Raw genomic sequence first — 26,209 nt, 5'->3', positions numbered from 1 at the left:
TTTTCACGTTTTTGTAAATTGACATAAGTTTTTTTTTAAATGTTTCAGAGTCGCAAATTTTCGTTGTAGTTATATTTTTGAGGAAACAGTAATACTGAACATTTTCCATGCTGTAAAATATCCATTATATGCATTTTTGACGATTTAAAAACCTGAAAATTATAAAGCGTTGCAATGCGAAACGATTGAATAATTTGGAGAGTTTTGATGTTGTCATTATATTTTGTGATGCAACGAGGATTGCTTATATAAAGTATCAAATACACCACTAAATGTATGAGCACGCATGGCCGAGTGGTCTAAGCAATAGACTTTTACTCCAGGCATCAGTGGTTGGAGCCCAGTTTAGGGTTACCTTTTTTCTTTTTTAAATTTTATTCTTGTTTTTTTTTTCCTGGAGCTTTTACGATCCAAGTTTTACATTTATCAATGTTAAAAAGCATTTAATGAAAAACTGCAATACATGCCAAAATGAGTGAAAAGGCCCCTTTAAAGACAAGAACACACTTTGCAGTCATATGTTTTTTAGCCTCCATGTTTAGTCTGCCCCATATATCATTAACTGTATGAAGTATCTTCATAAAACTTTGTTTAAATGTAATATATGGTCAATGAGACAATGAGGACTAGCCTTAGCCAATGGTAAAGGTTGAATTTAAGAGATTACATATCCCATATACCTAAAACAATTCTCATGAACTTTGCTTAAATGTTTTCCTTCTTTAGACCATGTGCAGAAGGCATAAGCAATTCATACTTACTCAATGTCTTTGTGTCTTTGTCACATTTAAAGGTTTAATGTTTAAGCCTTATTTTGAAGTCAGTACCATAACTCAAATGCCCTTATAAGGACATGGGTGTTCGTCATTCAATAAAGCAGTCAAGCCATTTCATGGTCAAGGTCACCTGTTGAAGGTCAATAGGACACAGAAGGGGATATAGCTGTGTTTTGGTTTGCCTTGTTCCATATGATCAAGTTTTGCATGTGTTAATAGTATTAATCTAAGTTACACATTTCTAGAGTGAAGCCCCTTTCTTACTTCGAATTTCTAAAATATGATTATTACAAGTGGCTACATATTATGACCATCTTTGGGGTATTCAGTATTTGTCACTTTTGTGACAAGCTCTAAATTTCCCCTGATCTTCACAAAAATGAACCTTTTTTACATCGCTTTCCAACAACAAACAAAGCACTGGTTGTATTATTCCTAGTGGTTGCCATGGTGTAGTAGGTATGGTGTCCCCCTAGTGACCGGGAGATCATGGGTTCATTTCCCACTGTGGGAGCGTTCTTTAGGTTTCCCCAATGATACCAATTACTGGTTCTACCCAGGAAAGGACTTGAAGGCAGTTCGGTAAGCCTTAGGCTTCCGATGCAATCAGGCTGAAATAAATAGGTTAAAACTGTAAACTTGTCATTTTAAAAGTTTTGTTTAATTGTCCTTTGCGTTACAGGGGATGTGGATATCACAGATATTAGATGCCAAAAACAGCTGCTTCGCGCGATGCCAGACTCGCACCAACTCCACAAAACCATCCAGTGACCAGTATTCAGGGGCCAGTAAAAAAGGACGCCATGGGAAATCCCTATCTATAGACGCAGTATTCCTATAGTTCATTCACCTGCACCCATTCTGGTCTGTTCACCATTTCGCCCAATCAGTGCAAAAAGGTACCATGTGCCTTTTAATGTCAATGTCACATGGTACCAACCTTTTTGCACCAATGGGGCGATTTTATGTATACATGTTCATGTTTTATCTCGTCCATCCAGATTTGTGCTCAACTAGATTTAGATACCAGAAAATAGTGAACCTTAACGTCGCAATGTGTACAAAATTATTTATGTTAATTTTTGCTAGAGTTTAAGATCTGACCCCCGTGTTACAAGGTACATAATTTTTATAAAACATATTGACATGTTTTCTGTTTTTTGATGAATCAAAATAAGTTAAGGTATGTGATTTACTTAAAATATGAGTAAGACATTGTAGAAACTAATAATATTTGTTGTCCCTTTTTTCCCCACTTGCAATTTCATGCTATAACTTTTTCTGTTTCATACAGTCATTCACTTTGGTTCTTTGTAACTACTGCTTAAAAAATGATCCTGTGATATCATTATTATTACTGATACTATGTCCTCTTCCTATATAACTAGCATAGTAATTAGGATGTACACTTAAAAACAAAAATAATAAAGATATGCTCAATTAAGTTTTCAAAGGGGGACTACTGTATTGGCATACTGGATATATATATACATAGTTACCTCCCTTTATTATCATAAATTAATTGTCATTATAATGATAATGTTTGATATTCCATAATATAATATTACATCAACCTTGGTTATTATGTTGTGTACAAAGACCATTTTGATCACCATATTTTTCCAAGTATTGTTGCGTATTCACCGACTGCCTGTGATCAATATAGATTGTCTTTGCTAATATCTTGTTGTTGTTTTGTTAATGTTTATATTGTGTTATGTTTATATTGTTTATACAATTGTACATTACTCAAATTAATATAAAATAAATTGAACAAAATATATTTGTGTTAAATGTCTTTAATTTAAAGCGAGATTATACTATTTGGTCAAATATTTATTAATTTAAATAAAATGTGTAAAACTTATTAAACATATATTTCAATATAAATTAAAATAAAAGTTAAGAAGAACATGTGTCGAAAAATGCGAAATAAGCCAGATATTTAATTCTGAAATCGAAAACGGCTGTACGATCAAATTCGCCAGCAAGCATGTAAATCATGTATGTACGATGTGAGTCTAAATTTAGTTTAACGGTTCATTTTAAATTCCTGCAACGATATCTATTCATATGACACGCAAACACTTACTAAAAAGACGAATGCTATGGTTATTGTAGCAAAATATGTACAATCGTCTTCGTCACAATCGGCTCTGCTAATTTGTCTTTGCTGCATTTTATGAAATTCGTCTTCAATGTATAATTTTTCTTGCCTATTTTGTGTTATTGTTATATATTACAATTTAACACATCAAAAAAATCGTATAATCTCGCTTTAAGTACAGTGAAATTGAAGATGGGTGGATATTATATGGCATTAAACGTGTAATCAACAAAAATAACAAAAATGAGAAAGAAACGATTCTGATAAGAACAAATGTTGTAAGGCAATTTGAATATGGCATTTATTTGACCTATGAACACCATCTCAGTGGATATACAAGCAATGTGTCACATACTACATGAACACTACAACAAGAAGGCCATGGGCCCTTGATAGCTCACCTGAGTCTTAGCAGAACTGAACAACTGAGCAACTGCAATGTTTCCGCAAGTATTTTTTTAAAATGGCCTTTGATATCATAAGAACAAATAAGGACAAAATGAGGTTAAACAAGTAACCCCCCGGGTGAGACCAATTTTGACCCCAGCGGCATGATTTGAAAAAACTTGGTAGAGGACCACCATAATTATGCTTTTACATGCCAGGAGGTTTTTCAATTTGTCACTACATACTTAAGAAAAACCTGCAACCTCTATGGACGGGACTACTTTTTATTCAAGGGGTTTAACTTTAACAAATTTGGTAATGGACCACCATATGATATGATATACGCGCCAAATACTACACCTCTTGGCCTTGTCCTGTTTTAGTGGTTTTGCTTTAAGTCTGCATGTGAACAATTTATAGATGACCTGTAGACGATGTTAGTCACCGAATATTCAAGCACTGACCCTAGTGGTTTCAGAAGATTTGGGAATTTTTTAACTACAAATGCAATAGCACCGAACGATAAGGATAACTTTTCACCCAGAGGGTCACTTAAAGACCATTCCCGTGAAGTTTCATTAAAATCTGCAGAGTTATTTAGGTGGAGAAGTCTTCATAAGAAAAAAAGAATTAATGCACTGATTGAGCGATGAGGGACAACTGAGAACATGGTATCCTAAAAGCTACCAAAGAGCACTACTTGTTCAGGTGAGCTAAACATTATGCAAAAAAGAAGAAACAACGATATGCATATTCACACAAAAAACCTGGTTTAATGAATTAATAATTACAATCAAGAATAATACACCAAGTACATCAAAAACAAGTGATAACAAGCAAATTCGTTGAATTGATATCCCCTGCCAATATGCTTCTGGACACAAAAGTGTTTTATTTGTCACTCAAAAAAAGCATTTTTTCAAGATACAAAGGGCCATATCTCCGTTATTAACATATGGTGTACAACGACATTTGGCATGCATATCCATATATATCTTATATCTTATCCATATATATACTCATACCAAGTTTCAATAATATCCGCCAAAACACTTCCAAGATATGGCTCCGGGTGGACTGAAAGACGGACGGACAACGCCAAAACAATATCCCTCCGCCTATGGCGGGGGATAATAAAATATTTACTGTAGATAATTATAACACACAAACCTTAAATAAAGCAATACAAAATATCAATTCAAAAAGTTCCATGTTCACTCACAGGCTGTTTACCAGCACATATTCTGAATTTCTAATTAAGCATTTTTTTAAAAACAAAACATACTTGCTAGCACAAATGATGAAATATATTGTAACATACCATTCTAAACTACAGATTACAGATCTGACTTATAGGTACTTTTCTTTGTTAAAGGATATTTATCATATTTGTTTATATTCTACATGATTAATAAAGAAACATGTTTAAGTTACACATAATTTTTTTTGAAGTACAGCCGAAACCCGATGACTCGAACTCCCTGGCATGAATTTCCGGTTGGCTCGAACTCTTTTTAAAGCACTGATTTTTTATTGCTATATTTTGATTAAAATTTTTGGCGGATGGCTCGAACTCGCTTGGCTAAAATTATCGGATGGCTCGAATTGTTTTCACCATCCCGGCCACAGTTTTCACACGTTCTTTTGTTTGGTTGGCTCAAACTCGCTTTGGGTCGCATAAAACTGTTAATTGATGTGGCCCTTTTGTTTAAAGGCACGCAATAAATGATGTCACACCGGTTGCAAACATGCCATCAACTCAATCGTTAATTGATTTGAGTAAAAGAAGACATTCTGTATAAAATCTGGGGTTTTTGTTGAAGACGCATGATTATTATGGCTGAAACGGCTAACGGCTGAAGGCCTCGCTATCAAATCCGGTTGCATACCTAGATCAGCAATACAGAAGGTGTCAGCTGTTTGAGTGAAAGGGACAATGGGAATGTTAAACCACGTACTCTAGATGAGATAAACGCTCCATGGTTAACCCTTTCAGTGCGGGAACCGAATTTTGAAGGCCTTTGCAAACAGTTTGGATCCAGATGAGACGCCACAGAACTTGGCGTCTCATCTGGATCCAAACTGTTTGCTATTCTGATAATATTCTTTGAAAAAACTCGAAGAAAATGCTAATTTTAGAAATTCAGCAGACAACATATTAGCAGACGACAAATTACCCAGCATGCAAAGGGTAAAAAGAAAAAAGTTACATAGAAACATATGAAGCTATTTAGACAGTAGAAAGTGTAAAAAAAACGTTGATTGCCAAAGGATTAGGAATGCATGTTTTGTTTCAAAGTGCGCTGTTCTATGTACCCGTATGTACGTTATGTAAAAACTAGTTCTGGTTATCATGACTTTTAAGTCGCTTTTTATGATTTTTGACTGGCGCGACTTTAACAGGTCTGTCAATACTAAATAAACTGTTCGCTGAAGTTTCTTTAGCTACGTTACAACCTGCTGATATAATTTACTATACGATATTTGTTCGATTGAAAGTGTAACTGTGTTTAACGGATTTGTTTACAAAAATTAAAAGTATGTATTTGGTTGTTATAAATTCAAAAGCAGTAAGTAGTGCGAAGTAATACAAAGTTTAGGCTGTATGAATACACTTTATCTGGATGTACAAATGCATTGCTAACTTATGTTAGTATATTAGAAATCGGATGGCTCGAATTCCGGATGGCTCAAACTATTGTTGTCGGTCCAGGCGAGTTGGAGCCATCGGGTTTCGACTGTTATTGTTCCTTACCCAAAACTGACAGATAATATAAGATGCAGAATGTTTTCTAAATAGCTTAACCCTTTCAGTGCGGGAACCCAATTTTGAAGGCATTTGCAAACAGTTTGGATCCAGATGAGACGCCACAGAACGTGGCGTCTCATCTGGATCCAAACTGTTTGCTATTCTGATAATATTCTTTGAAAAAAAATCGAAGAAAATGCTTATTTTAGAAATTCTGCAGACGACATTTTAGCAGAAGACAAATTTCCCAGCATGCAAAGGGTTAAAGAAAACACATGTAATGTGACAATGCTATACAATGTCTGCCTGAACAGTTTGATAACTAAAATGAAGCAATATAACACGCTTAAAATCAATCATATATCTGATTATATATCCAACGGTAATACATTTCCAGTAATTTTAACTTTCCCTTATCATTTGGCATCTTGCAATGCAATCAACATTGCAAAAATAAATATGTGCAAATTACAATATTTGTGTCTTATACATTTGCAGATACACTCAGGACTGCCACATTCATTAAGATGAAATCTTTTTTTTTTCTGTTTATCAAAATTTTAATGATAAGTTTTCTTTTTATTGAGCCTTGTTCTGAGAAAATTGGGCAAAATGCATGTGTGTAAAGTGTCGTCCCAGATTGGCCTGTGCAGTCCGCACAGGCTAATCAGGGACGACACTTTCCGCTTTAATGGTATTTTTCGTTTAAAGGAAGTCCCTTTTTACTGAAAATCTAGTTAAGCGGAAAGTGTCGTCCCTGATTAGCCTGTGCGGACTGCACAGGCTTATCTGGGATGACACGTTACGCAAATGCAATAAGCCCAGTTTTATCAGAATGTGGCTCAATAAATACAGACTAGATACACATAGACATCTGTAGCAAATAGCAATGATTGTATTGCAATATTACTGAAGTTATATATTACGTCAACATCCTCTACTTTCTCTTAATCAACATAACATGTGCTTAGTTTTAATAAAGGTTTACCTTAAACTCTCAATAGAAATCCTGTCAGTTACTAGCAATAGATCAATTTTTACTGAGAGAGATTGTCAAAACTGATGATACATGTAGTTAAAGAACTCCGACATCATCAATGTAAATATCATATCCTTGTGCAATCCAAACATAAGATTGCAGATATTGTCATCTTTAAAACAGTGAAACATGTTCTTAAAATTATTTTTTGTCAAGGTTGAAAAAATGATACATGACATGTATTTTATTCAACTTTTAGTTTCACCAGGTTAAGTGTTTGTTACATGAAGGCAAGTGAATCTCGGTAGTGGAGATTGTATAAGGTCTTGATTTCTAAACTACTGACTAACTCCTTAGGCCAGTTGTTTGTTGAGATTCAATAATAGTCAATATTTTTATATTACACTATACATTCTTACAAGGCTCTGTAACAGAGATTGATACCTTTCTCAAAAAATTAATGCACTTTCATACCATGGCAAAAACACACATTAACCAACATAAAACTCTGTTTGTTTCTTAGTTTTTCTGAGTGGAAGTTAAATATTCACTATTAAGTGAAACCATGTAAATGCTTTTTTGTTTAAACTGGTGTGGATGAATTAATTTGGATGTGTTTTTCAGACATAATATGTTTTTATACGTTCATAATAAGGACTTAAAATTAACAATTCAAATCTAGTATGCATGTGTTTGGAAACTACCATGGATGTTTTATCAAATGACACACTTTAGCTTAACATTTTTGCCTTTAATGGTATAGTGTTAAATACTTACAAAGGTAACCATTTTTTTCTGATATGAAAAATGTTTCCACTTCAAATAAATGGTAATTTTATTATGAACAACTTTTTCCTTTTCATTCAATTACTATAATCTATTACTCAAGGTATTTGTAACATCAAGAACCATTTCTAAAAACTAATTCCTCATCAAATAGTGTTATTTTATCAAACAGATGACACAAGATCGACCAAGAGCATTTTTCAATGACATCAGTAAAACAAACACCCCAGGTGACAGGGATGCACACACAATTTTCCCCTGAACTTCCTCCTAATGTTTCTCCTTGGCTTCCTTTTGTCTGCACACGAGGACAGGACAGGGTGAATGGTGGACGATATAGTCGCTAACACTGCCCATCACTGTACGACGGAACTTTCCCATGCCACGGGTTCCCGTGACGATGAAAGTGGCTTTTGACTGCTCTGCGAAGTCCACGATGGCCTGGCCTGGTTTCATATCACCCTCGAGCCCTATGGCCTTAAACTCTCCGTTGATCTGTAACGTTGATATAATAGTGTACTGGACAATTCTATACAGGGATTTGAGTTAGCCCCTTACCACTTAGATGCACACATTGACACAAGTCCCTTCAAAAATCAAATTTAAGACCTTTCTTATTAGATAAAATATTTGAAGGCTTCATTTCTAACCCTAAAGTACTGATGAGCAGCAAACAGTATACAATCTGAACAGACTGGCGAGTTACTCGCAGGCTGTTCTGTTTTATGCTGGTTGCATATCGCCATTTTAACTTTTGCTTCTGAGGGGGAAAGGGTTAAGACAACCTTCTGGAATTGTGACAGTCCACCAAATCTCATAATTAATTTTTAATAGATACAGCTCTTTAAGATAGTTATTTATGGATGGCATTCAAAGCAAGGGAAGCTGCTGAAAGGAGAAATAACTTTTACTAGATATCAATTTACATATGATGGAGTTTTTGTGTCAAATTTAAAACTGGTAATATTTTATGTTTCTTTTCCATTACCATCGCGTGCTGGCCATTTTAACTTCCTCAATACCTGATAACTTTGCCAAGGAATTTTTAGTACAAGATACATTGAACATGACTTGTGAACCTTTCTATTTCATATATGGCTTCAGCAGTTTATTTTCAGGGACTTATGAGGTCTAATGGTCAAACTGTGGACCAAGCTGTGTTGTTATGGTACATGACATTTCCAATGCTGATACAGATTAAAATGAGTAAAATGATTTCAAGATCATAAACAACATTTTAAGACATATCCATGGATACCAGTCAAAACCAGTGAATGTCTGCTACATGCAGTTGCGTTTTTCAACCAAGTTACCTGTCATATATTTTAGTTTAAACCAATTTATTTCAGCTTAATTGAATCAATAGCCTTAAGCTTATTAAGATACCCTTGAGTTAGTTACCTGGGCAGAACCAGTACTTTGGGTCTTAAAAGAAGAGCTTGGGAACGCTCGTAGAGTGGGGATCTAACACAATGCCTGATCTTACACAGACATATCAGCCATGCCACTGCAACCTCATATATTTGGAAAGATTATACAGTTACATAATTCGTCACCTTGGTGCAAGAAGGTACCATGTGACATTGGAATTATAAGGCACATGGTACCTTTTTGCTCCAAATTGGAGCAAAAAGGTATTGGGGCAAATTTATTTTACCCATTTCCAAATACCATCAAAATTTGATAATGAGGATAGAAGTTAACAGGTACTAGCATGATCCATCATCACTCGATATCTCATATAGATCGCTCATCCTATCTGTGTATGTCATCAATCACATTGCAGCGCTATAAGATAACCAGATAACAATTCTTGTTGAGAAAATGTGCAGGCTGGTCTAAGCCTGTGTTGGCTACATATGGCATAATACCTTATTTTTGCATGATGATGATCATTTCATACGTTTAACCCTTTCCCCCATAAGAAGCAATTAGTGAAAATGGCTTTTGCAACCGGCATAAAACCAGAACAGCCTGAGAGTAACTGGCAGACTGTTCAGGTTTTATGCTGTTTGCTGCTCATCCGTAACTAAGGGTTGGAAATGAGGCCTTTAAAATTTGAATTTAGTAAGAAAGGTCTGTAATTAAATTTAATTTTCTTATGGACTACAAATGCATGAAAATACGTATCTAAGTGATAAAGGGTTAAAATAGGGAATGTCTGATTGTTAAGGACTTCTAGATATATCCTCTTTTTAAATTGCTTACTAACAGCTGGCTTGCAAAGATAGTTTTATCAAATGGAGAAACATACAAAAATAAAAATCAACTACTATAATAATGATCGCCGAGCATATAAACCTACAGGACTTAACTTACTGAACTGTGAGAAAAATTCAATTCCATTCCAGACAATCGATTACCTTGTGGTCCGTCATTTTGGAGACAAATTTCGTTCTTAGGGAATCTAGTTTCTCATTACATTCTTTAATCAGCTCACTCACTCTGCTAGGGCCTGCAAATAAAATGGACAATGACATCAAAACATGCGATAAATTGAATCATGTAAATTCTTTGTAAAAAAAGAGAGTTACAACTCTGACATTTTATGAGAGAGGCTTCCTCTAGTAATTGTATTGATCATGTAAATTACTCTGTTAATAAATAAAATTACAGCGGTACTCTTACAAAATCAATATCATAATGATTTATTACAAAACTTCAAGAAAAAAATTACTGCGCAGTCTGCATTTAAATTAACATTTTCATCCACTGCTATGCAGCATAAGAAGTGGCAGAGATTTGTAAGGTGTATGAACATGCGACAAAAACAGAGTACACTTAAAATGTATATAAGATTGCATATTTATCTATGAAGTATTTATAATGCTGTCCTTTCAACTCAATTTTCTCCACTATTTTGTCATTTGTTGAAAAATATTTCTCTTGGAACATTGGCCTTGTCAAAAATGTTTGATCCGCATCTGGTCATGTCCTGGCGTGTTTATTTTTTTTTCTAAGTTATGTGCAAACAGCATAAAACCAGAACGGCCTGCGAGTAACATGCTGCCTGTTCAGGTTTTATGCTGTTTGCTGCTCATCAGTATCTTAGGGTTGGAAATATGGCCTATAAAACTTGAATTAAGTAGGAATGGTCTTTAAGTAAATTTAACTTAACAAAATGCTTCAAATATATATCTTAGTGGTAAAGGGTTAATTATGTTCAAGGGATACAATTCATGAATGTCTGGATCACTGAACTTATAGGTTCACATCTGCACTTCATGTTGAGGACATATTTTAAGTTTCAATGTGATCGTTGACGTAACTGGTAGAAGTTGGCTTGACAAACTTAAAACTTCTATGCAACAAACTGATCAATCAAACCACCGACAAACTGACGAAAACCAGATTCCCTCGCTATAGAGTATGGGCCTGCATTTCTTACAAACAAACAATTTATTATTTATCTTTCATCACATTACACCAACGACAGATGATATACTTAAAGGTGAACAGAATAAGATTATTGCAGCTTTTAGTATTGCTCACGCACCCCCCCCCCCCCTCCCCAGACCTACTCTCCAGATTGCACACGTCCAATACCATCAGGCACAATCTCTTGGGAAATGTCCATGTCTTTAAGTGGCACATTGCTACAACAGCACGGCATCTACATATCAAGATAACCATTCAGACCATTCCCAGACATAATTTCAAAATGGATACTTGAGTTCAGCCATTACCATAGCAATATGTCTTTTGAAAATGTGTTATCTTTTATTTAACTCCGGAGAAAGGCTCTTTTTCGAATTTCAGAGATAATAAATGACATTTTTGCACATGATATTTTAATGACAGCATTAACAACTTAAAAGAATATGAATTACCAGATGTGTTTTTTTAGGGCTCATTATTACTTATGTGGCAAAGAATATTTTTCCCCTGAAATTCAGTATCGTATTTCTCAATTGATGTTTTTAAAAAAAGTTGCTCACTTGAGAAATAATGACTTTTGAAGTTCCAATACACCCTTTTTCACATTCCCTAAAACAGTTCTGTAGGAGTTGCCTCCCTTGATTAAACAAATTGAGAAAAAGGCCAACAACAAGCAAGCTGGAATTGCTTATAGACATTTTTTAATGCTCAGTGGATAAAATGTTCATTAAACCGAACAGTTTGTGACTCATATTGAGCTTTCCGCAAAGGGGCTCAAAAACAATGGTAAAACGACCCCAATAGTTTTTAGTTTTTCGCTATAACACTTATAATGTTAGTACTCAAAATTTCAAGTTGGTTCGGCTTATTAGCCTATTTATCTGCCACACTGTTGTATCCGCGCGAGAAAGAGTTGTATAATTTATGAAACAGCTAGGTTTGAGTTCTCCAACTATATTATTATTATTATGAATATCGTGTTAAATGTAATAGTTTCAAATGGAGCTTATATAGAAAAGAATCAATAAACAACGATTGTATTATACGTGTCGCGGAAGAGATTGTTTATAAATGATTAAATTAGTCCACTTTCTGCTGCATCTTCATGACGTAGTATTTTTGCTCAGCTCATTCATAATCTGAGGCTATTAATAGATGCGGCTGCCGATAAACAAGGGAGAGTCCAATTGCACAGGTGATAACAACGCAATAGTATAAGGTTAAGCTTGTTTATATTCACATTTCTCAATTTATAAAACGTTGAACAGGAGTTCAACAATTACTACAGTGATACATTAGACAACATAAAAAATTCTTCATAATCGCTAAAACCGAATATAAATCAAAGCGCTGAAGGCACTGAAGATGTTCGCTATTGCATAATTTAACACGCAATACATTTTTGAAAATCAATCGCAAGTTTAAAATGAACACACGCCATTCAACTTTATTAAGTGTGTGTCATAGCGCACGGGTCGAATTTTGTGTGCACTTTTATCATCCTTATTATTTCATAGAAATAACTAAGACAAAATAAAAACAACATGCTTTTTTGGAAGTTCTGAAAGCATAGAAAGTATGATGAAAATGGTTATGAGAACTTAATATAAAGAAAATTTGCAATCACCATCATATTAAAGGAATATTTTTCTAATATCAAATGACTATCTCACCAAGAATATAAATTCATAATGAAAGTTCCGTGTACAAAACTTTTGATTTTTGACACCATATACAAATTCAAAATATACAATAATCTTCGTATCTTGTATATGGAGGAATAAAAGTATATAAACATTGCTGTTTATGCTTTACTTGTTACCCGAGCAGTTCACACGGTGTCAACAACGCTAACATAAACATAGGTATAGAGCACTAATGCGCTTTTAGGCGCAGCTGTTTCAGTTTTCATCTTAGTGACTTTTACATAACGCCAACAGACACGCATGAATATTTTCGAATATTTAATAAGCTGATTCAAGATACAACCTCTGAATTTTTGCTACAACACTGCGTATGTGCTCAATTCAAAGGATGTAGCACTGTTCAGTGTAAGGAATTCCGGACTTCTCTCTGTATGCTCAAACGACACAAATTGTGGCCCTGTTACAATTACGCGTTACAATCCATCTCGCAGAATTTCACTTTCGCCTCCAAGATGAGAAAACAATCATGAGCGAAATAGTATAGTGTTACAATAAGAGAAAATCGTTTAATTATCATACCACAATGTTTGCCGTACTTGGTCAGCACGTCTGGAAATCATTCCTTAATGTGTGGATAGGCTGCCATTATTAACAAGTTTGCTATTTTGAATTCAATTTTGTATCAAAAAGCATTGTTCTTAAATGTGGCATTTTCAATTCGCAATGAGATTTGTAATGATCCTCGTCATGCGGAAATGGGTCTTATTCCATATGCGCCCATCATATAAATAGCCCACTCAGCTATCCCTCCTTCTGGTAAGGAGAAACATAACATATTGAGTGATTTTAAAGCGAACAGCATCGCCTATGGCCTGACTGCGCAAAAGCACATGTTGGGTTTAACAAACGCTTGCCGAAACGCATAAGACCCATTTTCGCATGACGGCGCTATTGGCGTGTGATTTAAATGTGTCGAAAGAAAACTGCGTTTAAATCAAAAATAAACATACGATATATTTCGATAGTGAAGAAAGATACTCATAACAAGATATATGAGGACACATATGAAGTGCTCTCCAGTAGTATATTTTTTATTTACTCACACTAATGTATGGTTTGACAATGCTAACACACATTTCATGTGGTGAATATGCAGCTTACAAGTGAAAAACACAACACAATAGTTAAACTTTTGTTTAATTGTATTTAATTATTTAGAAAAGTAAATTGCTAACTTTATTTCAAAGTCAGCGTATACGCCGACTACATTTTTAAAAGACATTTATTGTTATAAATATATTTAATATAATATATTTAGTTGTTTTCGGTTTTTATAGCGATTATAAAGCATTTTCGAGGTTGCCTATAGTATGCCTGTAGTAATTGATGAACTCATATCCAACTGTCTATGTATTGAGAACTGTGAATATAAACAAGCTAAACCTTCTACTAACCTTCTACTTTTGCGTTACTAGCACCCGTAAATACAAAAGATCGCCGCTATCTGTTCAGAACCAAAGAACGTTTTTAGAAATACCCGCTGTAGAAGCATGAACGAGGTTATGAAACAGGTCATTCGTATTATTATTGTAAATTGTTTGTTATATTCGGGTTTAGCGATTATGAAACATTTTTTTTTGTCTATCGCATTGCTGAAGTTATTGTTGAACTTATGTTCAACGTTTTATAAATTGAGAATATAAATAAGCGTCAACTTTCCCGAATCTCTCAATTTACGACCTGTACTACGTCATTGAGTTGTATGTGAGAGCGTAACCTATTGCGTTGTTATAACCCGTAAACTTTCCTTTGTTTATCGACAGGCGCATCTATTAATAGCCTCATATCATTAATGCCAAAACACCCGCGAAAAAAGAACTGCGTAACCAAAAAGGACGCTAAACGCAAATACCATGCGACTACGACTTTTATTATCGCTCCGCAATTCCTTTGAAGCCGGAGCCTTGTGGTTGCTATTACGTAAAGAATTGACCTCTAACTGAAGTAAGCAAAGGAAACGCAGCACCCATTTGACCCATTCCTTCTATGTGCGAAGGCAGATTGAATTTTACTAATGTATGGTTTGCCTGTTATAACACACATTATAATGCGGTAAATATGCGACTAACAAGTAAAAAACACTATTATTAAACTTTTGTTTTGAATTAAGTTATTTAGAAACCAAAATTCCAAACCTTATTTCAAAACAGCAAGACTACATTTTTTAGAGAATATTCTTGTTATATTAAAATGTTTTTTAACAGTTTCAGCGATAATGAAACATTTTTTATGTTGTCTATCGTATCCCTGTAATAATTGTTGAACTCGTGGTCAACGTATTATTAATTGAGACCTGTGAATATAAACAAGCGTAACCTTATACTAGTGCGTTATTCTCACCCGGACTCCCCTTTGTTTATCGCCAGCCGCAGAGTTATGAATGAGCTGAGAGAAAATACTACGTCACGCAGACGCAGCAGAAAGTGGACTATTTTAATCATTCATAAACAATCTCCTCCGCGACACGTACAATACGATCATTGTTTATTGATTCTTTTCTATAAAACACCGTTCGAAAATATTGAATGTAACACGATATTAATATAATGTTTACATTTGTGAATACACATAATTGGAGAACTCAAACCTCTTGCATAAATTATACAACTCTTTCTTGCGCGTATACGCAAGCGGGTATTGGGTTAATCATACCTAGGCCGTATCGACCTGAATTTCACATCAAGCACTTTAGACGGTCGCTAAAGCGACCATCTAAAAACAATTAAATATAACAATAATCTATTAATAAATGCGGGAAAAGATAAACAAGTGTAGTGGGGAAAGTGATAACAACGCAATAGTATATCGTTCATAGTGCTTGACTGTTGACTGATTTCTTGAAGTGCTGAGGGGGGGGGGGGGACAATCTGCATGAAATGGCTGGGAAATCTGCAGCAGGACTTATAAATGAACTTTGAAATTCATCCATTCATGTGGGCAGATGAGGTTATTAGACACCAACCTTAATTAATATCGGCCGATTCTTTATCAGATAAAGGGAAAAAAACAGAAAAATAAAAAAAAAATATTTAAAGAAAAATGTTATATTTTAATATTCATGTGAATTCCATTTCATTATTGTTTTATAATGATAAGCAAAACGCAGTACATTGGGGTTAATAGGTTAATTATTTATCAACTTTCCCAAAAACTCAACAGAAAACAACAAAACTGCATGGGTTGACCATTTTCGATATTATTGTGTGTTTTATATATGTTTAAATAATACTTTGCATTTCGACTCAGTACTAAATCATCCGGGGAAGACACAATGGACTATCGATAAATGTTGATAACACATTATTGCTTTAAAGATGAGGCACACAAAATACCAAAAAATATAGTTTCATAATCAGACAGAAATCGTTTCATTATCAAACCACACAATGTTTGCTGTAATCTTCAGTCTGTATGGAAGTCGTTCTTGAAAGACTGAAACGCTACCAAAATTTGCCATTTCGCTATAAATAACACAGTTTGACTTCAATTTCCTATCAAAAAGTATTGTGCAAAGATATTCCATTTATATCGAACAAAGATATTTTTATAGATCCGCTTCATGCAAAAAATGGGTCTTATGCCATATGCGAATAGCATAGCTATGGTCCAGCCTGCGCATCCCGCAGCGGGTCAGGAGATACATAATGAGACCACGAAACCTTGCGCAACTGCGCAAACAGGGCTTTAGCTTCGCTAGTGAACATGCCGTTAGACCTAATTTCGCATGACGCAACTAGAAAAGTATGATCTGAATGTGTCGAAAAAACTGCATGTCGCAAGAAAACTGCATGCTTATCAAATATTTAAATACCATATATTTTGATTGTAAAAAAATTAACTCATTTTAAGCAAATTGAGGACACAAATGATGCGATCTTCCGTATAATAACTTTATTTACATACATTTACGTGTGGTTTAAAACACATGCAATTAATAACACAAATTTCAGCGGTGAGTATGCAACAAAGAAGAGACAAAAATAAATAAAAATAAGTTAAATATTTTTGTTTAATTGAATTATTTAAAGCATATTTTTCTAAGTCTTTATAATATATTTAGGCGTTTCTGATCCACAAAATCGCCAATGGCATTGAATCTGTCAGCTTGCGATTAAAGTTGAAGATGTAAAAAAAAATGGCGATTGTAAAAAAAATCAAGGTAACTATAAATGGTATAGCATTAATAGTTTAACAGAGCTCGGTCATCAGCTGGAGAATGCAAGTTGCGATAGGGGGGAGAGTCGCTCGCAGGAGATTTTCTTGAAGACTCCGAAGGGAGATTCTGTAAATCAAGCGAGTACCGTCATCACTCGACCCGGACGTCCTCTCCTGCTGACTTCCCTGAATCCCAGAATTTTGAAGGATCACTTAGCGGAATGGTAATTGTCAGTAGGAAAAAAAACGGTATCACTACATCGCCGGAAAAGAAACGGGTACAGAGGAACTAGCAGCGTAGAGGACAAGTGTGGCAGACATACAGGCCAGGATTTCGAGGTGATGGCCTATGAAGATAAAGAAAGTGTCGAAGGTCGGCGGTACCTAGTTCGCTCAATGTTTAGGAAACCGTTCTGGGGTTCGAGTCGACAGCCTGTGGCAACTAGAGGCCATACAAGCAGCGGAGGGCGCGAGGAGCGGGAAGAAGATCTTTAGTTTTCAGCACTCCCTTTGCAGAGTAACCTTGTCCTTTTAAGGGCAACCAGACATGATTTGTCGTTAAATTGTCTACCAGTGCACATAAAGGTGTCATTCGCCACCATGCACTAGTCTATTTGGATCAAAATTATTTCGTTCGCAAATACCTGTACAGCTGAGGTGAATTTGACAAGCCACATTAGAGTCATGTATTCTGACAAAGATGCGTCATGAGAGTTACTTTCTAGTCGCCAAACAGTTGCCATATACGTAAAATAAAACGGTTATTAATACAGTACATTAAAGACAATGTCGGGCATCATCCTCACACATTTTAATTGTAAACAATAGTTACAAATGAAAATTTAAAAGGAAATGATGAGCAATTGAATCCTTATGGCGAGTAAGTTGTCAAAACAACAACCTTTATCTACATGGTAGCAATTTTATTTCAGTACATGTATGTATCTTTAGCTTTTTTATAGCCATTTGTTAATATTGACTGATTAAAGTCCCTTTGAACGCATCTAAAAACGTGTTTTTAAAAGATTTCAAAATAATTGCTGTCGTCTGTCAAGTTCCATGCATGAAAAGCGTGCATGTTGCAACAGACCAGGTATTGTAACTCAAAATAGACGTGGAATTCAGAACATTAAGTATTTTAGGGTGAAAAATATCAATCCCAATACATGCACACAATGAAAAAGTATTGATCCATTAAAACTATAGAAAAAATACATTAATTTACGAATTAACATTACAGTAGATAGTTTGTTCATAAAAATATTGATAACGGTGGAGTAGAGGAGTTATGCGTTAATGTTAGTACATGAAAATGAATAAAAATGAAATGTTAACACATTAAATTAAGCATTTTATTTCAGGCTAAGGCCTAAATTAAAATTGAGTTTGTTTGCCCTTTACCGACCGACCCACTTTTTACCCCCCGACCCAAAAATTTTTATTGCGATTTCTGAAAACGTATTTTTTTTATTTTCGTTTTTTTCGACGATAATAAAAGAGCCGAAAGCAATATTTATTCATGCACGTATTTCTATCCCTGTCTATTATTATCGCCCCTGACCGATCTAGGTCGCTCCGATGGTTGGAATTTCATACGCCCCAGAATAGACAGTAATACAAGCGTCTATAACCAGCATCGCGATCGGCGGTGTTCCGTGAAAATGGCCGAACGACATCATACTTAAGTATTGGTTCGCGAAAGTAGTCGGAAATATACGAGTTTACGTTCGTTGTACACGTGTTGTTAACGTGATCTCAGATGGCAGACAATTGAAAGAAATAACGATGCTCAGCGAGGACAAATGACTATCGAATTTACGACGGACATCAAATAATTAGTATCAATTAATGAAAAGAGCGTGTCATTCTACGATGGAGCATAGGTTTTAGATACAAATAAAACTCTCTTTTTTTGGAAATGTATGAACTGAATGTCACAGAACAAGTGATTAAGTGTTTGAAAATTGGAATGCAGTCTACTCGCAAAGAAAAATACATCTAACAGTTACAGGATTATCTTTCGAAAATGCAAAATAAAAGACAAACATGATTTGATTTATATGCAAGTGGATCTGTGTTTAATCAGATTCATGTGCATATTCTGCTTTATTATGTTTGCCACACTAAACAGTTTACTGTAATGGCATGTTAGTGAAATGGATATGTAAAGGTAAACTTATTTAATTTATTAATGTCTCTTGGCTAAATACATCGACAACACTCAAGTATATATGTTTAAAGCGTTAGTATATCCACAAACTGAAACTAACATCCTTAATTTATTTCCTCAAATCAAGTTTTCATGCTTATGTTAGTTGCAATAATACAACTCCCAGCTATTGACCCTCTGAGCTGTACGTATGTACTCATAAAAGCTCAGAGCATTCAAGAAGAAATAATGCTTTATAATAATGTTCAGTTTGCCCTTTTATGAATTTACTTTTCCATGCTGAGACTATGCACTAACCGGTCAATCACTTAAAATTGAGGCCTGTAAAAATTTCAACTGGCCTGTGAATTGTTTCTCCTGGTAGGCAAGTCTGGCCTGTAAAATGTGACGGTCTTTCGCCATGTCTGAATTTTTCCATTAAAGGCTTTGGGCTGTCTTTCTACACTTCTTCAATGCTTGTTGCATGCTAATTAAGCCCAATTTAAGGGAAAGGTTTAAGTTAAAAATAAAAGCTGTCAGGCTGTTAAATAATTACAAATGCATTTGAGCAATTAACATCATATTATAATGAACAAATATCTGATGTAATAACACACAAGCATGCATTTGATATTAATATATGCAAGAAACAGCAAACAAGATAATGTTAAGCTACATAGGGCTTCGTACACTGCAACAGTGCTTTAATAAAAGTGTTTTAAATATTCATAGACTATTAGTGTATTAAAAATATAATTTCTCAAATAAAATAAAATAATTTTCCTACCTACCTGTAACCCACCTGTAAAATTTAGGGTCGGTAAAGGGCAAACAAACAATATTTTAATTGTGGCCTAAACCTATTTAATATTTTTTAGTTTGGTTTGATCGAGAATTTAATACAAAGCTTGTTAATAGCAATACATTTATTATTAGAATTATGGTGTGGTTCATTCTTAGTTAAACTAACAGAGTTTTCCTGAGCGCCAACTTAGATATACGTTTGAATTTCATTTTTCATCTTTGTAATCATAAGTGGAGTTTGTGAGAATCCTGCATGAAATTATGACAGATTGTTAAACAATGACATTTTCCTCAATTTTCAAAATCTCACCACTGTAGACAATTAAAAGTAAATTACATTGGTGTTCAAAAGTCGAACTTCATGTCCGATGACTGTAAGGAATATTAAATACGTTCAAAGAGCTAACAACTGAAGTGCCTTCAGCGCTTTGATTGTATTTGTGAAGAATAGATGTATGTTGGTAAATAGTAAAACAACAGAAAAAAAACGGAGCCTGCAAGACCCACTCCCATTATATTGGATTCAGGGTTATAACAGAGCACGTTATATTGTATTTTATACAGTGTACATGTAGTTAAGGATTTTCAAGCAAATTAGAAAGTTACAATCCAATTACAATCCTTGCTCCATAATTAAGTTTTTACTAGGTTCTTGTTTATTAGTCCTTCTCCTGTAATAAAATGGCCTTACAGCGACCATCAATCGTGATTGACTAAAAAAGAAAACTTCTAAAATACCGTATTTTTTTACAATAATTAATTTTTATTGATAAAAATGTCACGACTGGTATAAACACAGTATTATGTGAAGTTGGAATAAGACATCAATGTGGGAATAAAATGTGTATTTTCAAAAGTGCCTTATATGCAGTTTTATATGTTTTATTTATTTAGTTCGACATATTATAATTAAAACAGATACTTGCATATATAATAGCATCATTTAAAATAGTTTCACCGAAAAACTGGATTGTTTATTGATTTCTTTTAAAATCCATATGAAATGAAACTGTGTCCATGCGGGGCATGGACACAGTTTAAAAATACAGTAAAAATGAAAATACAATCACTGTTAATGAAAAAGTCCTGGAAAATTGCTTATTAAGCTTGAAGTATAGATAAAATATTACAAAAATAAATTCAGATCATGAAATGAATACCGGTAGTTTTGTTTGAGAAAATTACCAAAATGATGTCCATTCTCAGTTTGATGTCTTATTCCAAATTCACATAATACAGTGTTTAAATTACATTACTTTAAAAAAGTTAATATTTTCAGTATATTCGGTAAAAAAAATTTGCAATGTGAAATTGAAAGTACATCACGAAAATATGTAAATAAAGATATACACACTATGAATAACGCAAGTAGATTGAATATTTTATAAATATAATATATACAATTCACTACGTATGTACGATTTGCATTCCTGGGTTTACCACGTGACGATGATGATCAATCTACTTGCGTTATTTATAGTTAACTTGTAGTTACCTGGTACCTGTACCCAGTAAAATTTATTACCGAATATACTGAAAATATGAAAACTTAACGAGTAATGTAATATTATAAAAATATACCAGTCATGACATTTTAATCAATATAAACTAATAATTGTAAAAAATACAGTATTTTAGAACTTTTTGGTTCACGGCCCCTTTAAATTAATTCACATTTATAACATTTGCTTTGCAAAATATACTTAATGAACTTCAATATTTTCCCTGCACACCAAGAACTTATTAGCAGCCATCCAACCCTTGAAAAAATGCTTAGTTTTGTTTGCCTTTATAATGTCCATCATTTTTTCTTCAAATGAAGTTAAAAAAACTTTGCACATATATCTGCTTGGTTCTGAGAGTATTTCAAATGTAAAAAATGCCTTTATAATAAAACATGCTATTATGAGAAATACAAATCTTTATATTCAGTGATTTTTTTTTCGCTCGATATTTTACAGCCTTTGCCTTCTTGACTGGGAACAAAGCGCGATAGACCACAAAATTGGGAAAAATTAAACATTATTAATTTGATTATAAATAACAGTATATATATATATGTAACATATTGTTTTTAAGTGCATATAAAAAGAAAATGACAGTGCATAAAGAGTTCGGCTGTCAACAAAAAAGTTTCCAACAGTTAGAAAGTATAAAACATACTTTTTCATCCTAAATCAGAACCGCTGGGAGTGATATTCCAGAAGTAAAATACCAAAATGTGACTGGATCAGTTGATTTGATGTGGTTTCTTCAGTTTCCACATGAACAAAACAGAACCAGACTGCTAATGTGACTTGATCAGTTGATTTGATGTGGTTTCTACAGTTTCCACATGAACAAAACAGTGCCAGACTGCTTAATCTTATGCAAAAAATCTCATTATTTCTGGTGATTGGCTGAATTCTACAAAAGCTTAGAGGCTTAACAAAAAGCCTGCAGCAAAAGGCCAAAATGCTATTTTCAAGATTATTTCTGACTGTTTAAAAGGCTTGTTTAGCAGAATCCTTCTTGTAATGCTTGTTCATAATGCTAATTTATTGTGGAGCCTGCCATACAATGTCAAATATCTGTCTAAAAGTAAGTATGCATTGGAGAAGAAATATTTTGCCAATTACTGCTATTGCTGCCATGTCAACTGTCAGTGTTTTTTGTTATATATTTGTCTCAAATGGGACCTATAAATTCCCAATCAAATTTTTCAGATCTCAACATTTTCTTCATATCACATCCAGCTAATATATAAGTTCAACCATAGTAAATATTATATTGATAACACTTTTAGTTAGCAAATTAGCAGCCAAAGGCCGATTCACAAAGCCAGGAAAAAGCCCTGACATCAAACCCTTTGAAGCCCAACAATGAACACCCCAGCTTGACTTACTCATCATGGTTACATTGGTGAACAAGAAACACCCCAGCTTGACTTACTCATCATGGTTATATTGGTGAACAAGAAACACTCCAGCTTGACTCACTCATCATGGTTATATTGGTGAACAAGAAACACCCCAGCTTGACTTACTCATCATGGTTACATTGGTGAACAAGAAACACCCCAGCTTGACTGAATCATCTTGGTTACATTGGTGAACAAGAAACATCCAAGCTTGACTTAATCATCATGGTTACATTGGTGAACAAGAAACACCCTAGCTTGACTTGCTCATCATGGTTACATTGGTGAACAAGAAACACCCCAGCTTGACTTAATCATCATGGTTACATTGGTGAACAAGAAACACCCCAGCTTGACTGGTGAACAAGAAACACCCCAGCTTGACTGGTGAACAAGAAACACCCCAGCTTGACTTGCTCATCATGGTTACATTGGTGAACAAGAAACACACCAGCTTGACTTACTCATCATGGTTACATTGGTGAACAAGAAACACCCCAGCTTGACTTGCTCATCATGGTTACATTGTTGAACAAGGAACACCCCAGCTTGACTTAATCATCATGGTTACATTGGTGAACAAGAAACACCCTAGTTTGACTTACTCATGATGGTAAAATTGGTGAACAAGAAACACCCCAGCTTGACTTACTCATCATGGTTACATTGGTGAACAAGAAACACCCCAGCTTGACTTGCTCATCATGGTTACATTGGTGAACAAGAAACACCCCAGCTTGACTTACTCATCATGGTTACATTGGTGAACAAGAAACACCCCAGGTTGACTTACTCATCATGGTTACATTGGTGAACAAGAAACACCCCAGCTTGACTTACTCATCATGGTTACATTGGTGAACAAGAAACACCCCAGGTTGACTTACTCATCATGGTAACATTGGTGAACAAGAAACACCCCAGGTTGACTTACTCATCATGGTTACATTGGTGAACAAGAAACACCCCAGCTTGACTTACTCATGGTTACATTGGTGAACAAGAAACACCCCAGGTTGACTTACTCATCATGGTTACATTGGTGAACAAGAAACACCCCAGGTTGACTTACTCATCATGGTTACATTGGTGAACAAGAAACACCCCAGCTTGACTTACTCATCATGGTTACATTGGTGAACAAGAAACACCCCAGCTTGACTTACTCATCATGGTTACATTGGTGAACAAGAAACACCCCAGCTTGACTTACTCATCATGGTTACATTGGTGAAGGTCTCTGGGCAATGCACAGCAATCAGGTGGTTCTCCGGGCGATGGATGTTTGTGATGTACCCTGAAAATAGACAAACAACACAAATAAGTATTCATGTACCATGAAAATAGACAACACAAATAAGTAATCATGTACCCTGAAAATAGACAAACAACACATATAAGTAATCATGTACCCTGAAAATAGACAAACAACACATTTAAGTATTCATGCACCATGAAAGTAGAGAAACAACACAAGCAAGTATTGCAATCAGGTGATTCTCGAGTCATTGGACGTTTGTGATGTACCCTGAAATTAGACAAACAACACAATAAGAATTGCATACAAAATTCTCAACAGTTTGGAAATTATTCTAACTAGGCAATCTGCACTTGTGGCTGTTGGATTAGAGCAGTCACGTTAGTACACATGCTTCTCATCTAGTTAGGTTGGTGGTAACTATGGACACGTGGGGTTTCCTCTGGATACCGTTGCTTCCTTCCACAACACAATAACACACCAACGTTTAAAACATCTTTCAGTAAAAAAACAAATGGCTGGAAATTGCACCTCTTTTATCAAAATGTCAAAGACCTATAGGTCTTTGAAAATGTGTCCCAGCTTTCATGGCAGTCAAATTGTTTAAATGATGGAGTGCTGAGACAAACTCCAGGTCTTCATATAATGCTGCCTCAGGCACTGGTAGTACCTTAACCCTTTGCATGCTGGGAAATTTGTCGTCTGCTAAAATGTCGTCTGCTAAATTTCTAAAATTAGCATTTTCTTCGATTTTTTTTCAAAAAATACTATCAGAATAGCAAACAGTTTGGATCCAGATGAGACGCCACGTTCTGTGGCGTCTCATCTGGATCCAAACTGTTTGCAAAGGCCTTCACAACTCGGTTCCCGCACTGTAAGGGTTATAAACTTCAAAATACACACACACTGTATTCTTATGGGAACATTTTTATACAGATATGAGAATATAGGTTCTTCTAAATGAAAGAGAAATACAGATGTATCATTTCAAACATCATGAACCTACTTTTAAGGTTAAAAACAGCAACTACGGATGCATCTGGGTAAATTTCTCACACCAAATACAATATTCTCAGCCGTTTTTGCACTTCATGAATATTCAACAAAAGTTCTTTTTGAATTTTTTCCCATGTGGCTTATTACATGTAACCCCTGCATCCATCATCATTTTCGCAGTTATCATTTAATGTATTTTGTGACCAAAATTACTCTACCAAAATTACATATAAATTGTGGCACATTGTGTGTGCAATAAAGTCAGCTTTGGAAGAAAATAACCCAGCAAAACATCTCAAAAACATTTGTTTATTGTGCATAGTCAAGACAATAATGAATTTGATATTGATCAAGCAATCCTTAAATTTGTATACCGGTGGCACATTTGCATGGGGCGTCTTTATGTGGTGAGTTTGAACAGAAGTATATGGAAGGGCAATTTATATTGCATTTTTGACAAAAACATGCCAGAAGTTCAATTCAGAGGTATACAAGGTCTAGCAGCATTAATTATTTGATTTTGTTTATAAATAATATTCGCAATGAAAAAAATAACTAAATGATGACATTAACGTTAAATTAAGTGAAAGATGTCTCTAAAGTTTTTAAAACACTGCAAACAGGGTCACAGGTCATGTTTAACCTTATTGGCTATAAACATTTTGTCTTTATTTGATTTGAAACAATACTCTTTTATGCAACAATAAACTTGTTTGAAAAACAAGCCATTTATTTTTATCAGATGCTATCAGATGCTATGCAATAAAGTGCAAGTAAACGTTATTTACTAATATGTCTCCAAATATTTAATATGTGTTACCATGGTGATAAAGAGCTTCATTTCTATTCGATTCTGTAACACAACCATATGACAATCCTTTCTTATACAGGAACTTTACTTTATTGGAGTCTTATATTTGAGACATTTTGATAGGAATAGTTTATTTGACAAGTGAAGCTCTAAATGCCTGCCAATAGAATCTTGACCACTTTGATCTGGCTTCACTCACAGGATATATGGTGCCAACATATCTCCGGCAATGAACAGTCCCCTAAGAATATACATGTGTAGCTCTATAT

The 26,209-nt window shown here is 34.6% G+C and overlaps 2 protein-coding genes across 8 annotated transcripts in view; one reads left to right on the top strand and one right to left on the bottom strand.

Moving 5' to 3' along the window:
* LOC127880500 (pleckstrin homology domain-containing family G member 7-like) overlaps positions 1 to 2,557 on the top strand; it is a 335,878-nt gene extending 333,321 nt beyond the window's left edge. For all 5 annotated transcript variants that reach the window (XM_052427798.1, XM_052427796.1, XM_052427801.1 and 2 more), the window contains one exon: positions 1,459 to 2,557. In XM_052427798.1, the coding sequence (XP_052283758.1) occupies positions 1,459 to 1,617 (159 nt within the window). In that variant the 3' untranslated portion in view covers positions 1,618 to 2,557. The remainder of the gene's footprint in view (positions 1 to 1,458) is intronic.
* A 5,258-nt stretch (positions 2,558 to 7,815) lies between these two features.
* The window catches only part of LOC127881897 (universal stress protein in QAH/OAS sulfhydrylase 3'region-like), a 146,827-nt gene continuing 128,433 nt past the window's right edge, over positions 7,816 to 26,209 (bottom strand). For all 3 annotated transcript variants that reach the window (XM_052430100.1, XM_052430099.1, XM_052430098.1), the window contains exons 2-4: positions 24,089 to 24,172; positions 10,148 to 10,239; positions 7,816 to 8,279 (exon numbers count right to left, since the gene is read on the bottom strand). In XM_052430100.1, coding sequence (XP_052286060.1) covers positions 8,055 to 8,279; positions 10,148 to 10,239; positions 24,089 to 24,172 — 401 coding nt within the window. In that variant the 3' untranslated portion in view covers positions 7,816 to 8,054. The remainder of the gene's footprint in view (positions 8,280 to 10,147; positions 10,240 to 24,088; positions 24,173 to 26,209) is intronic.

Source organism: Dreissena polymorpha, chromosome 5 (genome assembly GCF_020536995.1).
Source record: "Dreissena polymorpha isolate Duluth1 chromosome 5, UMN_Dpol_1.0, whole genome shotgun sequence".
Classification (NCBI taxonomy): domain Eukaryota; kingdom Metazoa; phylum Mollusca; class Bivalvia; order Myida; family Dreissenidae; genus Dreissena; species Dreissena polymorpha.
The sequence above is the reverse complement of the archived record's forward strand: the minus strand, read 5'-3'. Positions and strand labels throughout refer to the sequence as shown.